At 43.6% G+C, this 19,381-nt stretch overlaps 1 protein-coding gene across 4 annotated transcripts in view; it reads left to right on the plus strand.

Annotated features, from left to right (window-relative positions):
- Positions 1-19,381, plus strand: part of tmem178bb (transmembrane protein 178Bb) — a 69,973-nt gene that overhangs the window by 22,620 nt on the left and 27,972 nt on the right. For all 4 annotated transcript variants that reach the window (XM_058066007.1, XM_058066010.1, XM_058066008.1 and 1 more), the window contains one exon: positions 9,223-9,336. In XM_058066007.1, coding sequence (XP_057921990.1) covers positions 9,223-9,336 — 114 coding nt within the window. The remainder of the gene's footprint in view (positions 1-9,222; positions 9,337-19,381) is intronic.

Here is a 19,381-nt window from a genome sequence, read left to right on the forward strand (position 1 = left end):
CTTTTCCCTTCAGGGGTCGCCACAGCTAATCAATCTCCTCCATCCGGCAGCCCAATAACAACTTAGTATCCACAGTTCCAGGAACGCTGGCGCGTGTTGATTAATCACACAAACATGAATCTCCAGGTATATGTAACTTGTGAAAACCAGCATGGGCTCACCACGTTGCCACCGGACCATATTTTTATTTTGCGTGAACCACAGTGACCAATTACCATGGCAACCCACATCTCTTGAAGGTGCAGATGTTAATTGATACATTAATAATGACTATCAAGTCATCTGAGGACACTGTGCTACTGACGATGAGGCTCCTATTCCAGCATAATTAACCGTGCGAGCACCTCGCAATTACCCCGTGGTATCTGCACAGGCTTCTCTTGCCGCCTGTCAGCAAAAATACAGGTTGACTTTAAAATCATCATTCCGCTAAACAGTCAATGGAGTGTCCGGTGCAGTTTGTGTCCATGTGTTCCAGCGGGCTCGAACTACCGGCGTAATGTGGCTAATTGAATATAGCCTGTCTGGAACCAGAGGCTGTCTGGGGCTTTGCTTTGACAGGAAGGGTGATTGCATTTGGGAAGAAATGAAATGAAAAGACATGCTCACACTTGCTAAACCTGCTGACCTGAACCAGATGGAGTCCACATAAAAGGCGATTCATTCGCATCGGTTGTGACATCGGTGAAACATTTGAGTGCAGTGCAGACGAGGCTATTGTTGAGAAGACTGCGTACTCGACGTTGGTGATGTGCTGCTGCTTTGGGTCTCTCCAAAGTAGCGTGGTGCAAATCCAGTCAATGTGCAAGGGATGGGGGCCATGGAAACTCCACACAGAGATACCCAAGTGGAGATTCCAACCTAGGTCTTCCCGAGCTCCTGACTTTGTGGCCAATATGCTAACCACTCATCCACATACCGTAGATGGGAAATAGCTGAGAGACCCAAATTGATTTGTTTATGTTGACCTGTGTTGTAGGATTTTTTTTAACTTGATCATTGCTGGTGTGTTTTAGCAAAAACAGATTTGAGGTTTTGTCTCAATTCATCAAAACAAAGAAAGAAGGCAAGAGTAGCGATTTATCTCTCATTCTTTTTATGTCTCTGGCCAAATGATAATGGATATTCGCTCTGACGTCGACACTTGTTTATGTCATCGTGACTCAGCCAATACAAGAGATGTCATCTTTAAAGTGTTCCAATGTATTATTTTACCATAAATGCAACAAATGACGTTCAATTCCTCCCTTAGGCATCTCCGTGTGGAGTTCATGTTCTCCCCGTGCGTACGTGGGTTTTCTAAGGGTACTCTGGTTTCCTCCCACATTCCAAAAACATGGATGTTCGGTTAGTTATCGACTCCAATGTGTCCCTGCCTCTCTGGGATCGGATCCAGCTTATCGGCGACCCTAGTGGAAATATGCGGCATAGAAAATAGATGGATGGCAACCATTGGCCGACTTTATTTGAAGGTTCTCACACAGGTCAATGTGCTCCACAAAATACTGACTGTAACTTTTGGATACTTTGACAAATCACTGCAAAATGTGGTACACGCCTTTAGGGGACTAACAAGCACTAGTGTGTAGAATTTGAGCAACATTGGTTATAAAACAAGGCTGCCATAAACCAAAACATAGATGGGACTTAACAACTAATTATCCATTTTATTTATTTTAATTCATTTTAATTATTTGTCTTCAAAGCATTTTGAGTGCCACCCATAGGAGGCTCCATAAATGACATTTAAATGTGTCTGGAGGAATAGTGTTGCGTGTCCCGGTGTGAACTTATGAGCCTGTATACGAGCACAAATGTCACATACTCCATACATTCATAAACTTATGTATTAAACAAGAGCCGTGCTACAAAAAGAGACGGCTACAGACTAAATTAAGGAAACAAGATACACAAGGAGAAAAAGAGCCTGCAGCAGCAACTTGCAGGAAGTGCTGCTATCATTATTCTAATATAATGCTAATTTTATACTTCCATCTGATTCCACATTATGCTCAACATGTAAAATCAGATGGGAAGGGGACAACAAGAGTGCAGGAAATAAGGACAAGGACATAAAAAGAGGTTGAATCCAGTGAAAGCGGAGATAACAACACAACTTGGGTCTTTTCGCTGATGAATGTTTCTCTTTCCTTTCCTCACAGAATGCTGATTCCCACACGCCGAAGGGCACAATAATTGGACTTGGTCATTGAGGCCTGAAAATCCATTCCATCAATACGCAAAATAGCCCTCATTTTGCTGAGGTTTAGAATATCCGCTATCATGTCATTATTGCCGGCTAGCTTGGTCTCTGAATGCAAGCCTGGACGCCACAACCTCAATAATAACCTTTAAATGCACATAATGCTCCTCGGTAATTATTATTATTATACAGTTCAATCCATGTGGTCCAATCATGGATCTGGGATCGGATTTGGAAACAGTGTTACAAATAATAGAAATAATCTGATCCAAAGTCAAACTGTCCCCATCCAACTGTACAGTCACCGGACATAAACGTTAGCAGTGCTAGCATAGCTATTTGAGGTATGTTAGAGTCACATTTTAAAAGCAATATCATTTTTGGTTAGCCTGTTTGCTGAAGAAAAACAAAATGAAGATATTTACAGCTCCCGGGTTTTATTTTTGGACGTGTGGCGAAGCCTGCTCTTTTGTTAGAAAGCAAGGGCCGAGTCATAGGCAGTATCATATCCATGGCAAAGGGATGTTATGGTTGGTCATAAAAAGTCTATTTTGCATAATAGGGAGCCATCTTTTCATAGTTTTATCATGCATCCTGACATGATATTCAACTGACATCCATGGAATTAAGAGACGCCAGGTGGAACCAAGCCATGCAGGCTCCAAGGTTCCAACCCCTCCAGATGCTCCCATTTAATTGTCCTCCGTGTTAAGACTCATTCAAAGAGTGGGATCCGATTAAAGAAAGAGATTAAAGTGACCTTTACCCACACCGTCATCCACAGCCAGCATGGACTGGAAGCACCAGAGATGGCATGAAGATCTACTCCGGGTCTCCATAGAGTGTAAAAGAATCCCAAAGGAGTCTGCATGGAGGCCCGAGTTACCTCATCAGCTTCAGTTGTCTCCCAGTTTGTAGACATCCTGACGTGGATGAGGTCCCACATTGGGACATGCTTACTGGTTAATATAGTCACCATGTTTTGTTTTGTATGGTCTTATTTTGAAGCTAACTTCAGGAAGTCACTGTCCACACGCTGTGATTTTTCATAGAAATGACCCCTTGGGGCCCTACCTTTGAGGTGAGTACAATTAGTCAACCGTGTGTGTACACTGAAGCATACACCTTTTATTAGCGGTGTCTCTAATATTAGCACAAGCAGTCCATTCCTGATTCCATGCTAACTCTTCTACCCAACAACATGCAGAGCCCACGTCATCAGAACGACATGGTCTGCTTCCGTGTGATGTCTGACATCATGAGTGATGTCATCCACAGTCAGCGCAAACATTGTCATGCACAAGTTTCCCGTGGTGGCGTAGCCCAGAAGGGAAGTTTAATGCGAGCAACCTGATTGAAGCAAAACATTTTCACCAAACCTTCAGACTTCTACTCCTGTTTGTAACATCTGCAATGCATGAGCGTTTTGGTCAACATTAACGGGTTGTCGACATAAGCGGGACGTACGTATGGAAAGTTAGTCATAAATGAAACAAGCTAAATATTCTGTTATATAATGCAACAAAGGTCTTGATGTTTGCAATGGGCTCTGCACAGTGTGGACATTTCTATCTGTTTCATGCTTCTCAAAGTAAAAGTAAAAGGTTATCCCTACCTGAGGGCTAGCCTTGGCATTTTCTCTTGAAAGCTTCAAATATTGTAAAAAGACTCCTGTAGCATCCTGTAGCATCCTGTAGCACCTGGCGGCTTGCCAGGGTCTCCCTAAATGATCTTTACCCGCGAATAAGATTCATATTAAGCGTGCAATACGTCACAATTCATCCTCGGCAGCTAACTACTTCTGTCAGATACACAGCTGTGTGTAGACTTGGTCCATGGGCTTCCATACTTTCATGAAACATGCTCATGTTCATGACTCGTTTATTCTCCAAAAGCAACAGGCCTTGCTGTCACATTTTAATAAATACTTACTTAAAAAAAAACAAAAAGTGAGTGGAACTTCCTGACTGGCTGAGGGCGCCAGCCAATCGCAGGGCACATATAGACAAACAACCATTCACACTCACATTCATACCTATGGACAATTTGGAGTGGCTAATTAACCTAGCCCCCACATTTCCCAGTTAGTCTACAGTCCATTGCCCAAACGATGCTTCTTCTATAGCATTGTTATTTTTTATTCTTTATTCAAAAGGGTGATTGTCCAACTGCAGCGTGTATGTGCTCCAAATACACACAAGATGTGTCGGCATGTTCTGGGCTCAAAGAAAAAGACAGCTGGTATTAGTGAATACAGGGTGGTACACTTTCATCCCGTCTCCCCCCCCTCCCTCCCTCCCACCAGCTAAAGCCTGCTGCCCCCATTTGCCCTTTTGCATCCTTCGAGCAGGGAGAACAGCATCCGTTCGACTTTCCATGTTAATCCCATGGGTCTCGCTGGAGGGAGGGGCGTGGGACGAGGGTTTTTTTGCATGGAAGTGGGTCATCACAAAATGAGGCCATCCAGGGCTTGAACTGTAGCAGCAGCAGCAACTCCCATCTGCCTCAATGCAAGGATGGAAATGCAGCTGGCCCACGTTTCCACCGCTCAGCACAAGCACACGTTTGAATGCTACCTTCTTTCCTTTGCAGGACATCCTAATAGATCTTTCCTGGTTCTAACAAGATCAACTAGCAATCTTTGCTTACAATTCAGATCAAAACTCAGCGTTGGTGGTTTGTGAATATTCATTCATTCATTCATTCATTCATTTTCTACCGCTTATCCTCACCAGGGTCGTGGGGGTGCTGGAGCCTATCCCAGCTGTCTTTGGGCCAGCCAATCACAGGGCACATATAGACAACCAGATGATTAGTGCCATGCTTTTGTTTTGAAGCTTACTTTTCACAGAACAGGAAGTCTCCGTGAGCACATTGTAATGACAGGATGTTGGTCCTTGGCTGACTGCGTTCCAGGTTGCGCTGTTTCATGGTTACATTCACCCTGCCATTCATTATTTACAATTAAGTGGTTAACGCATAGGTCTCACAGCTAGAAGACCAGAGTTCAATTCCACCCTCGGCCATCTCTGTGTGGAGTTTGCATGTTCTCCCCGTGCATGCGTGGCTTTTCTCCGGGTACTCCGGTTTCCTCCCACATTCCAAAAACATGCTAGGTTAATTAGCCACTCCAAATTGTCCATAGGTATGAATGTGAGTGTGAATGGTTGTTTGTCTATATGTGCCCTGGGATTGGCTGGCCACCAGTCCAGGGTGGACCCCGCCTCTCGCCCCAAGACAGCTGGGATAGGCTCCAGCACTCCTGCAATCCTTGTGAGGATAGAAAATGAATGAATGAATAATTATTATCAGTGTGAGTGACTTGGGTGTATTAAATATAATTTAGTCCTGACTTCCACCAAAACGTGACTTCATCAGAGAACTCGTACGTAACCAGAGGAGTATCTGAAGTTATGTTGCTACACTGCTTAGTAATAATGATGACGTTAGCAACACCGCAACACATGTGGACATACACTGACCCATTTTTCATATAAATAGATTCATTAATTTTGGCTCATCATCATAATCATATGTGCTCATTGGAATGCTACAGTCCCATTCCCACTCCATCTCCGTTGCTTGTCGATAAGAAGAATTCATTCTGTTCCATTCCAAGCACAAGTAAAGGAGCACTGTCTAACAGCACCCCATTCCGTATTCTCCTTAAATTCCCAGAATGCAGTGCAGATGGTTTACCCACAGACAGCCGTGCATAGAAACACACACCCATCCACTCACGATTCCACAGTCTCTCCAGAGAGGGGAAATAGTGTCTGTCTCGGAGATGTTTGCAAAAGGCTGAAGGGCAATTTAGCTAAAATGACTCGAGTTAGAAATCCATTTGGACAGAGCCAACGCATTATGCACCCGTGGTGGCGGCGCTTCTTGGCCAAAAGGTTTCATCGTGGATCCTGTAACGTGTCTCCTTGTGCAAAATAAATCAAAAGGTGTGGTAGTAGGCTTCTCCGGTGTCCACAAACGACACGGATGAATGTCAAACTCCCTGGGAAAGGAGGAAATGAAATGTGTGAGCGGCTTCAAGCCATCGGGAGGACATGGTGATTGATGCAGCAGGATATTGAACGCATCACGAGGCTGGAATTACATGACTCCCATTTGCCATTCTCCTGCTCAGAAAGGCTTTACATACAATGCAGTAACGCTCATGTCAGGACGCAATTAACATCCAATTGGGCATTTGAGTTCAGTTTGGAGTTACATAACTGATGGGGTCATTATAACATCTTGTAAATGGCTAAGATGATCTGTTTGCCTGGGTTCTGTTACCAATGCTTTGTCACTGGGAATGCCAAATGTGACCATTATAATGCACCAAAGTAACATTAAGATTTCCCAAGTAAGATTATTAGCATCCTTGGTGGTGTCATGGTACAGGTTGCTCTATTTCCACCTCCCATCATTGTACAGCACCTGCCACTCAATTCAAGCACCGACTGCCGTCCAGATAACCCCCTGAAGAATAAGTAGTATCACTAAGGAGTGAATGTTCCAGCAAATGACCTAATCAATAGCAAAAATCACTTATGGGATTTGTACGCCCAGACCGTTTGCTTGTCAGATATTGATACAGCCTCTTTTCACATCGTATCTTTTCATGTTTCTCTGATTTGACACTGGTTACCGGGATTGGGGGAGGAAAAGCCCAGCTGGGATCTCCCCCGAGAGGGAAGACTATAATGTTGCACATGGTTAGCCTTGTGGTGATTGGAGTCTTTTCTGAAAAGTGTCATGGGAGAAACAAGACGCGCATCATCACAGGTCCTTGGGAAAGACCAACAAGATGCTCGCTTAATTAGTTCTGCTGCACTGATCTTGGTACATTTCATTGTCATCTTTTTGGGAGGAGATGTCATATATTCTTTTATTTACTTCAAAATCCTGCCGAGCCACACTTGCTGTCTAAGATGGGTGCTGCTTTATGGACGAGGAGAAAACCCCAGTTGGTCTTCAAACTTTATCCTCACCCATCCATCAAGTTGAGTACATGACAGTACATGAGTACATTTCACTGTACACACCAATGAGCTGCTTGGATTGAATGTTATGAATATAACATACACAATGCAATCTGTTTCATATGTTGATATCCTTGTTGACCAACTCAAGTCCTGATCCACCATCTTTACTACTGTAAGGTGACGGTATAAGTCTTTATTGGCATACACGGTCAAATTTGAGACCCCAAATAGCCAATAATATAGGCGGGCATCAATGATGATGAATAGATTATTCATCTGTTCGTGCACAATAATACGTGGATTTGGACATTGAAGAGCTGTGTTCCAAACAGTTGAGTTTATTGCCGCATTTCAAATCCCGACAGCTCTTTGAAGATTCCTTGAACATCAGGAAAATCCGTTTGAGCTCCCTAACGCTGCTGGCCCGGCTCCTTAGATCCGTCTGTGTTTTTGTTCCAATGTGGCATCAGCACATCGTGGAAAGCCGTCAGGATCACACCGAGTAAGAACGCAGATTGACTTGAAACAGCAGGGGTTCTGAAGTAGTCGACAATACTTGGTGCTCGCCTCCAGACAAGCTTGTGTTACGTTGTGTGTGAAGATGACTGATAAATCAATATTGCATTATGAAGCCCCCATTGGCGAACGCGCCTGGGCAGTCGGCATCTTTGCCGTGGTTGTGTTGAGTAAAAATGCTCCATTGGGAATCAGACAGTGTTTCCAATGGGAATCCATGATGACAGCGTTTAGCTTGTAGGAAGTGAATTTTCCTGTGGCATCGCCAGTGAAAATGTTGCAGTTGGTAATGCACATTTTTATCATAATCCAAATCTGAAATGAAGTGAATGCAAATGGCTGCTGACTGCAGGGAAGATCGTCATGAAAGGCTAATTATCATTATCAGCCGTTGTGATCTTCTGGGTGTGTGCCAGTGTACGTGCACGGATGGCTGCAGGATGGAGGAGAAGCAGCTTGGTTGGGCGTACGGGGGGGGCTGGGGTGGCGTTGATATCCTGATGATCTCTGTTTGTGCCATTCAAATCTCCCGGGACTGCAATAATATAGTGTTGACTAAGCCTGGCAGCCTTGCAAGAGATAATTAGAGCGGACATGCAGGAACGCTGTCCAGAACAAGCAGCTCTTCCGAGGAGTAAACATTTAGTCTGTGTCCTTGGGTCGGGTGATACTGCAAAGGTCGGTATCGATCCCATCTCCATTTAGCTACATGTACATAACTTGTACCCACAGGTAAATGGTTGCTCTAAACATTATTCCATGGGTATTTCTGCATATACAGTGTATGCCAATTTGTGTCTAGTATAAAAGAAAATGTCTCCCTGCACATAATGTCTCTGGCGTTGGTTGCGTCTGGAGTTTGATGTGATGCACCATTGTCTGCCTATTTCATCAATAACTGCACACTGAACTGAATGAAGCCTGTACAGAAGCGAGGGTTATCACCGTCTTCCATTCTAACCCGCTGTGTGTCATCAATGTGGCGCTTATGCAACAACCTGTGAGTCAGTGTTGGTTCTATCCCATCATTTTCTATGCTGCATATCCTGTTCAGTTGCAGCTGACTTTTGAGTAATGCTACACCCCGGACAATTACGGGGTGATTAATTACACATTCACACCAGGCAATTTGACACCTCGAGTCTGGTTCATTTGGGAAGTGGGAGATCCACTTACCTGGTGTGGACGCAGCACACTCGCTACACTCGCTACACTCGCTACACTCGCTACACTCGCTTGTGCAGGAGCAACACAACTTGCACCTGTCATACAAACATTGGATGGTTTCTTTTGTCTGTTATTAATGACCGTACACTTGCTCACGCACAATTTGCTGTGTCGTGAGATAAATGTACTTGTTTATCCCAATCAATGGTTAATGACCTTTCCTAATAGACAAAGGAAGTTGAAACAATGCTGTGTTGTGGCATCAAGCAATGGTGGATGGAAGTCAGCTACTGTATGTCAAGCTTCACCACAAATGGCCAAAGTTTAAACCATTCTTTTTGTTTTCCTCTGCAGGTTCCATTGCAAGATGTTCCTACATCAAGTACCACTACTCCTCGGCCACAATACCCAAAAACCTCTCGTACAACATCACCAAGACAATAAGACAGGATGAGTGGCACTCTCTCCGTAAGTCTGCAAATATACTGTTTCTTATATTTTCACTTTCTATATGAAATATTTTATCTTGATGCTCTATTGCAATGTTTCCTAAAGCATTTCAGAAGAAGTGGCACTTAACAAAAAAAATGAAGAGGGTCGTAGAGCCACTTTCAGTGGGTCGTAGGTGTTTCCGGGGAAAGAAATGTCTGTGAACGCACCTCGTGTTGTTATTTATGCTATTTGTTTGCTGCACGGCCATGAGGATCGCGTCGTGTTTATGTGTCGCTTTAAGTGTGAACAACGTTTGTTTGGATCTTAACGTGCCGTCCGGAGAACACACAACTGCAGATATCTGCTGGAGAAGAGCGCGCCATAAGGAAAGAGACAGTGTCTCACCGGGTTGGCAAAACATGCCCCCCCCCCACTGTGATATTATTTTCACATACATGGGTGCACGTATTAAACCCTAAAGTTTTACTTGAAAGTCGGAGTTACTTCACATTTCTCATGGCTTAATGTGCTCTACAAAAACACCCACTATAACTTCAGGGTGTTGCGCTGATTCACCCGAAATTTGGTACACACCTTCAGGGGACTGACGAGAATATGTGTGTAACGTCTGAGCAACATTGATTGAAAAACATGGCCGTCATCCACCAAAACGCCTTGGCAGGGGCAAGGGCTTAGTTGGCCTTAAGTCATTGAAGTTTTGTCTAATGATTCTAAAACTTTGAAGATATTTATATGATACATATGCTAGCATGTCTTTCAAAGCATATTGAGCACACTAATGTTTCACACAAAACTGTATCATATATTCATTCATTCATCGCAGGGGTGCTGGAGCCTATCCCAGCTGTCCACCCTGGACTGGTGGCCAGCCAATCCCAGGGCACATATAGACAAACAACCATTCACACTCACATTCATACCTATGGACAATTTGGAGTCGCTAATTAACTATTAATCAACAATTTTGGAGTCGCCAATTAACTATTAATTAACTATTGATCAACAATTAGTCTGCATTTAATTAATTAATGTTTTTGGAATGTGGGAGGAAACCGGAGTACCCGGAGAAAACCCACACATGCATGAGGAGAACATGCAAACTCCACACAGAGATGGCCGAGGGTGGAATCGAACCCGGGTCTCCTAGCTGTGAGGCCTGCGTGCTAACCACTAGCCCGTATTCTCTAGTATTATATAGAAATATTGTGAATGACTTGTAATGAGGACAAGGTTTGTTTTACACTTTCATGCGTGCCACTAATGAACACTTGATTTTTGATCAACCATCCCAATTATTATTTCCATCAATTGAATTGAAAAAGCAGCAGGGGGCTCCTCGGCTCCGCAGGCTCTTGGAGGATTCTAGCGCCGTCGCTAGGAAATGCAGTCAGGATGATGAGTCCAGTATTAGGACACCTGCCACTCGGTGGCTCCCTTTGGGGGGGGGTCGTTGTAAGCTCTCCAGTCGACAAGGCAACTGAGCCAAGTAGAAAACACGCTCTGACCTCATACTGTCACCGTTTCCTGTTTCGGTCTTGACTTGTCATTGGCTGTCAGCTTCCAGGCTGGAGAAAAGCAGCTTCTCTTTTCGCCAAACCTCCCAGGACTTTGCTGTCTGTTTCTGCCTGACTTCCTCCCAGTCTTGTTTTCTTTTCTAATGCTATTGGGCTATTGGAGATACTTTTTGCAGGCATTTGGACCTTGTTGGGAATCTAACAGTACATGTATTTGCAATCACATTTTTTGGGTCCAAAATGTTTGGTTTGGTAATAGTAGTAGTTGTGGAGATTCCCGTATGGTGGGAGGGACAGGGAGTCCATTCGGTAAACAAATGGCTAAGGAACAATTAATTAAATTAATTAATCACGCACTAAATAAACTGTTCTCCCCGTGCATGCGTGGCTTTTCTCCGGGTACTCCGGTTTCCTCCCCCATTCCAAAAACAAAGCAAAGCAAAACAAAGCAGTTGTCATACCCAATCGGAACCAAACCCTGACACTAAAAATGAGATATTGACCTGTGACCATGGTGTACCATTACATAAATATAAATATGATTAAATAAATGAGATTTTTTTATTATTGGGTGAAAGGAAGGACAGTGACCTACCAGATTCGGTGCAGATTCGATTGTACGTTAGCCATTACTGTAACAGTGTCAAAGACATTAAACTGTGACTTTGCCACCAGCGGTCCAATAGATACTGTAATTGGTAGTCAACTCAAATGAAAGAGTAGTGTCATAGTGACATCATATTATCATATCCTGTAGTAGTCGGCTAACTTCCAAGCATTTTATGCCTTTTACCCATGAGCACAGCGCTTTTCATCTCTGCTATCTTGGCAAGCTCCCGAAAACACATAGCTCATATTTGTGACAAGAAGGTCACCTCCTTGTCGTCACAAATGTTTAATGTCCTTATTACTGGGTCTATCTGCACATGATATCATGATGCGATAACTCCTCCACGTTTCAACCCATGGCGTGTCTCTTCCTGTGTGGAAATGTAAATAGCAAAAGGACAAATAAACAAGTCACTGTCTGATGACTAAGCATCTGCACTCGCTCCAAAATCAATTAACATTGAACAGCTCTCAGCGTCCCAGTCAGATGGCCTTGAAATGGCAGCGGCTTTGAGGGTGCTTTATTCAGATGTCCTATATTACAAGAGAAGAGCATGACGCTCATTTAGCAACAACGAGCAAGCTGAAGGCCAACCCGATTTATTTCATCAAAGGTGGATGGGATCTGGACCAGTGCGGAGATGAACTGACATGCAGCTGGTTCCGCTGCACGATGCTAGGTCATTTGAAGGGAACCTTTCCCGGTGTGCCTTTGGGTCAGAAATCAGGAAAAATATCCACAAATGTTATCGCATAGCTGCCTGTAAAAGGTGGTATCCCACAATGCTGGGGTTGCCAGGTTGGGATGGCTGCAACCATATTTGACTTTGTTGGGTTCTGTGTGAAAGGCACTGGTGTAAAATGCCAGGTTAAGACATATTGTTGATATTGATATTGATATTGATATTGATATTGATATTGATATTGATATTGATATTGATATTGGTCCGATATGAGCCAAAAAAACCAATCTTGGATTATATGGGCCTGCATTAAAAATGTCAGATATTGACACGGTTCATTCCGGACCCGGTGTGAGCACTTCCATCCCAACAGTATTAGCGAGGATCAGGGGTGGCTTTTCATTAATGTCTTGAAAAGACAGCTGAGTTCATGCAACAGGTTCTCGTTGTAGCACAGAACCTGGGAAGTGTAATTCCGAGCAAACTGCATGAGTATTTTTGCAAGAGCACAGCTCTCTGAAAGATCTCTTATTGGAACATTGGCTAAGTGTGAGAGACGACCACGGGACGGCAAAAAGTCATTGGCTACAACGGAAAAGAGACAACCCTTGTCAGGTTTAAATGCTTCATTGGGCACCGGCCACTCCACATTATGCTTCCAAGACATCGAGAAGGAAATGCCGCACTTTTTCTCACTCCTACTGTTGCCGACTATTGTTCTCTGTTTGAGGAATATCACTTGATCAAGCCTTTTCTAACGTCTCACGCTACTCACGGAATAGAAGTATGTACCATTTGTGCCCATATTTAAGGCTATAATATCAGTACTAGGCAGAACGGTGGACAAGTGGTTAGCACGCAGACCTCACAGCTAGGAGACCCGTGTTCAATTCCACACTCAGCCATCTCTGTGTGGAGTTTGCATGTTCTCCCCGTGCATGCGTGGGTTTTCTCCGGGTACTCCGGTTTCCTCCCACATTCCAAAAACATGCTAGGTTAATTAGCCACTCCAAATTGTCCATAGGTATGAATGTGAGTGTGAATGGTTGTTTGTCTATATGTGCCCTGGGATTGGCTGGCCACCAGTCCAGGGTGGACCCCGCCTCTCGCCCCAAGACAGCTGGGATAGGCTCCAGCACCCCTGCGACCCTCATGATGATAAGGAAAATGGAATGGAAAATGAATGAACGAATGAATATCGATATTGTATCAGAAGCTAAAAGGTTGTATTGGGACACTCTCTTGATATTGCCATACTTTTAGTTTGATGCCTAATTTGACACTGAACAGGAAGTTCATGCATGCATGTTTTATTGCTGGATAACTAGACTGTAATTACAGTATGTTGCTGTTGTTGTTTCTCTCACTAATTGACTGCAACATAAACCAATGTTTTTGTTCATAGAAATGACCCCTTGGCTCTAAAATATGCTGGTCAATCAAGGCGAGTTGTCAACATTAACGGGTCCAACTTGAACGGATTCCACCGTAGTATCCACATTATTATTTAGCTGTGGTTTTTGTCGATGAGACGTTGTAATATTGCGATTGCAGAGCCAGTTTTATGTATGAGTAACCCCACTTCAACTCAGCCCTTTGGAGCTATTTGGTCATCTGGCAGAGTTGAATCGTTTCCTGTTGAACTGGAGACACCACGGACCACCCACACTGCCTTCGGGCCTTGTATAGATTAAGCAAGAATGACAACCTGGCCTAGCTTTTCATGAAGTGTGTGAAATTGAACTCGGGCGGGCCTGGCAGAGATTTGAGGGGGTGACGGCGAGGCCGCCTTGAACACTCCGAGATGAACATGATACTCATTTGTTTCCATCAGTCAAAAACACTGCAGCGACTTGAGTGAGCGCAGCAAAGTGGGTAACCAAAATACCCCCTCAAAGCGCCAACGGTGACTAAACAATATCCCGTCTCCTGTCGCTGTTGTCTGCCACCGATGTAGAGCATGCATACATTTTTGATGCTGGCTTTTAGAAGACGAAGGATGAAATGATGGTTTGTAATACGGCCGCTTTGGGATTTTGTTACTTCAAAAGAGACATTCAAATTGCGAGCTGGGAAAAGCTCTCAGTGAGTGACAGTGTATAATCCATAAGGTACCAACTAAAAGGCTGACTTGACTTTTATTGTATCTTTTTACAACACAAGGTGGCCACTCCCACTCAATCCCATCAGGCAAACGTGTCCGGCTGCGGTGAACAGGCCTGTGTGATGATGACAGGGGTTTAACTGGTTGAGAGACGTGGACTCGTTGCTGTGCCGGTTCTCTGCTTTCATGCTGCTGTGCTGATAAGAGAGAAGCTCAAACCCTCCATCACTTCGCTCTTCTGCACGAGCAAACAACACAAATCTAAGTGTCGTGTCTGTCTCTATCAAAGGCCCCTTTTTCACCCACCAGGCTGGGGGTGTCCAAAGTGTGGCCCGGGGGAATTTGACGAGGCACGACTGCAATGCATCTATAATGTTCGACCACAACACTTTTGACGATGCTATTGTGGGCCTCTGAGACTCTTGAGAACTCTAATTGTTGACAACGAGTCGAATATTGTACCTTTAACTTTGGACACTGCGGCATTACCTCAACAGCCTCCGCTTTGCTGCAGTGGCCTGTACAATCTGTCTCCAGGCAAGTACAATAGACCGTCCCTCGACTGTTTGTTAGCATGTCTCGTGCTAAGTAAGGTGCTAGCACAGACCTAAGATCACCGCATGCACAAGTGTATGAGTATATGGAATGATAAAACGTTGTTAGAGGGTTTTTTTTAGAGGGCTTTGCAGTAGAAATAGTGCACGTCCCAATGACGTGCATTAGTAGCTAGCTCATATTAACTCCTTTTCTGGCATTACAATGCACAGAAAAGGGAAAGTGAGCAGATACTCTAGAGTACCACACATAACAATATTTGATGTTATTTATGGACATAATACTTAGCAACATCAATGAAGTATTTCTGTAACCACATAAGAAGTTTGTGACGTCCCAACTTGAATCATGACTCATGTTACACTGAGATGACGCCTGAAGGCCACTGTGGAGTCTCCTACACACTCGGCTATCTATAACACGTCCTTAAATATTTCAGTGGCTGCTCCGCCAATTTTACAACGTAGAATTAAGTCTGGTGATGAAATTAGTCATGAGCATAGTATCCCTAAAGCATATGAAACCTTTCACAAAAGCTACTGCTGATGTGGAGTATAATCCCGTGTACAGCCACGAGAAGCCCATAGGTAAAAAGCTTGTCAGTTGTGTTTGCTTGTATATTGCTAGATATTTTATAGTGCTTTTCTCAAATACAAATACATGACCGGAACCAACCACATTTGGATTACACTAGGAGCTCCTAGGGCGCAATGCCAACATTGAAATATTCTCCAAATAAAACACATAACGCATGCAAATGCATATTCAATTATTTATCGTCCTTCCAAAATTAAAATACTTGCACTAGTTTTTCCCATACTCCAAAATGTGTAGCCAATCAATTTTATTGGATCGCTGACACAAAATATTATCAGCCATTGATTCTTAAAGGAATTTAACTGCACTTTTTGGGGGGAATTTTGTCCATCATTCACGATCCTTATGTGAAACATGAACACATATTTCTTTCCCTTTTCTGTGCATTGTAATGCCAGAAAATGAGTTAATATGAGCTAGCTACCAATGCAATGCACGTCACTGGGACATCATTTCGACTATAAAAGCCCTCTAAAAAACACAGTTTTACCCTTTCATATACCTGTACATGCTGTGATCCTACAGGTACATTGATGATAACATGTAATACTTAGAGTATTTTGCTTTATTTTGATGTTTTAAAATAATACCGCCACACAAATGTAGGTTATGGCCAGGAAACTCAAACAGCATCAAGTAGGAGGAAGTAAAGACAGAATAAATGACAGGAACATAAAATACAATGTGACACACCTAAGGGTTAAAAATGTCTTATTTTATGTTTTCCTGCAACTTTCTCCATGATCTCACATCTCTGCTATTTCATTTGATAGCATGAAAAGGAATCGCCATCAAACGTGACGTAAAAGCAATTATGCTAAACAGCAGGCAATTATGTGTACAATAATTAGAAGCCAGTTTGTTTCCATATTTAGCCGTGGTGAAAAGGCTTTTGATTGGCAAGATAAGCGCCACTTTGTCACTCAGACACAAACAGAATCCGGAGGTATTTGCGCATGATTGATGGCAAGTAAGATTAGGAATAATTACCAAGGGATAGAAACCTTGCAAAAACACATGGCTGGCAGTCATGGACGCGCGCCATTTTGTCAACCCAGTTCCACAGATTTCCACAGGAAATCAGTGTCCAGTTGATTGCGCACGCCTTCGGGTCCAGTGATTCATCAGCACTCATCCATATATGGATGCAGACCCCACTGAAGATCTCTGAGAGTCTGCGACCCCCAGAGTCTGGCTAGGAAGTTAGGCAGCCATGTGTTCTTAGGTACAGGTACAAAGACCCTTACAGCCACGTGTTCCTGTACAGGTACAAAGACCCTTACAGCCACGTGTTCCTGTACAGGTACAGAGACCCTTACAGCCACGTGTTCCTGTACAGGTACAAAGACCCTTACAGCCACGTGTTCCTGTACAGGTACAAAGACCCTTACAGCCACGTGTTCCTGTACAGGTACAAAGACCCTTACAGCCACGTGTTCCTGTACAGGTACAAAGACCCTTACAGCCACGTGTTCCTGTACAGGTACAAAGACCCTTACAGCCACGTGTTCCTGTACAGGTACAAAGACCCTTACAGCCACGTGTTCCTGTACAGGTACAAAGACCCTTACAGCCACGTGTTCCTGTACAGGTACAAAGACCCTTACAGCCACGTGTTCCTGTACGGGTACAAAGACCCTTACAGCCACGTGTTCCTGTACAGGTACAAAGACCCTTACAGCCACGTGTTCCTGTACAGGTACAAAGACCCTTACAGCCACGTGTTCCTGTACAGGTACAAAGACCCTTACAGCCACGTGTTCCTGTACAGGTACGGAGACCCTTACAGCCACGTGTTCCTGTACAGGTACAAAGACCCTTACAGCCACGTGTTCCTGTACAGGTACAAAGACCCTTACAGCCACGTGTTCCTGTACAGGTACAGAGACCCTTACAGCCACGTGTTCCTGTACAGGTACAAAGACCCTTACAGCCACGTGTTCCTGTACAGGTACAAAGACCCTTACAGCCACGTGTTCCTGTACAGGTACAGAGACCCTTACAGCCACGTGTTCCTGTACAGGTACAAAGACCCTTACAGCCACGTGTTCCTGTACAGGTACAAAGACCCTTACAGCCACGTGTTCCTGTACAGGTACAAAGACCCTTACAGCCACGTGTTCCTGTACAGGTACAAAGACCCTTACAGCCACGTGTTCCTGTACAGGTACAAAGACCCTTACAGCCACGTGTTCCTGTACAGGTACAAAGACCCTTACAGACACGTGTTCCTGTACAGGTACAAAGACCCTTACAGACACATATCGTGATGTTAAGGCTTCTGGCAGTCATCACATGTTCCCACATTTTTATTTTTAGGTTTTTGTTGACTCCTCTCATGTTACCAACACTAGCATAGCTTTGGGAGGTACAGTGCTCAGTCAATCACAGAATGCAAACATTGCAGTCACATTTGAAAGGGGCCCTATTATGCTTTTTATACTTACTCTGACTTATAAATGTTGTTACAATGTTGGATTCTGGTGTTACATAAAGACGGAGTCCTGGTGTTCCTGGGTTCCACCACTGGAGCGCTGCCGACGTTACCACTGTTTTCAAGTAGCTCTCCAAAGGTTTTATTCGTTTATCATCAGCTCCTATACTTGCAAAATTAGAAATTGGGGTTCGGCAGTAATCCGGAAGTACTCCGGAGCACTTGGGAGTGTGACCAATCACAGCAGACTAATTAATACAGACTGTTTTTGACATCCAAGGAAATAGCTAGATTAGGTGCAGATTGTGGAAGATCTAGAAAGCTTTCTGTGCGGGTTATTGTGTGGCGCTGCTCCACGGGAGTCCACAGCTCGATACCTTTACCCTTTACCACCAACATCACGCTCGGTTAGCCGACTCACTGAAGAAAAACAACATGATAGAATTTACAGCTTAGACATCTGCTTGACTGACGGATACTCGGGAGAACTTCAGACCAAATTTTAAGATGTGTAGTGAAGCCCTTTTAAAAAAAGAATACAGCTACCCCTTATGAAGTGGTGACTTTGCACATGGGCACAAAAGTACAGCAAACAACTCCAAACAAGTAATTAATTCAACAGCCTATTTTGCATAGTAGGGGACCTTTAAGTATATTCACTGATTATTATGAATATATTTAAAAATCCAATGTCATTACATGAGCCCAACAGTTTTCTTTTATTCAAATGTTATGCAACTGGGCATATTTTTTATTTACAAATCCATTTTCCAACAACTTCTGGTCCACTCCTGTCTGTGCAGGTGAGATGATGGGAAGTGTAAATATTACACTTGCTGCTTAACAATATTGATGATGTAGTAAAAGGAAACCTACACAGTATGAATATGACCAATGTGCAAACTTGAGGGCTTTTCTTTGAACTTACCGTAGATATTATTTATGTCTCGTTTGTCTTGAAAACTATGGCCATCTATTATGAAAAACAAATGGCTCACCCTCTCTACGGAAGTGTGTAACAACTGTCCTGCAGATGCAGCCAAGAGACTAATAACCGTGTTTTAGAGGGTCACATGGGTCGCATAAACAAGCATTGATTTTCTCCAACATCTATGTATCATTTGCATTTGTAAAATTAGATGCCTGCTGCATATTTATTCTCCTTCTCTTCTTCCGTCTCATGGCATCCATGCAGGGGGACAATGAGGACAATGTGGACTCTGCCATGAGCAATGTAGCAATCCGATTTTCAGCTGAGACAACTTGGTATCAAAGACGCACGGATTTTTTGCACGGGTATAAAATGTCCAAGCGCAAAGCATCCGACTTGGTGCGCTTTACAGAACAAAGAGGCAACATATGACTCTGGATTGCTAACAGCTAGCTCATCCAGGATGTAGGATAACACAACATATTCTGAAAATATTCCCAGTATGTCTTACTACATTAGCCACGTATACATGGATTCAAATATTCCAATTCCATTTGGATTATTTGCTCAAATGGAAAGGATGTAACCTTTGTATACACCTCATTCCCAAAGAAAAGGGCCAATCCCAATGAA

The sequence above is a fragment of the Doryrhamphus excisus genome, chromosome 3 (assembly GCF_030265055.1).
Source record: "Doryrhamphus excisus isolate RoL2022-K1 chromosome 3, RoL_Dexc_1.0, whole genome shotgun sequence".
Taxonomy (NCBI): Eukaryota; Metazoa; Chordata; class Actinopteri; order Syngnathiformes; family Syngnathidae; genus Doryrhamphus; species Doryrhamphus excisus.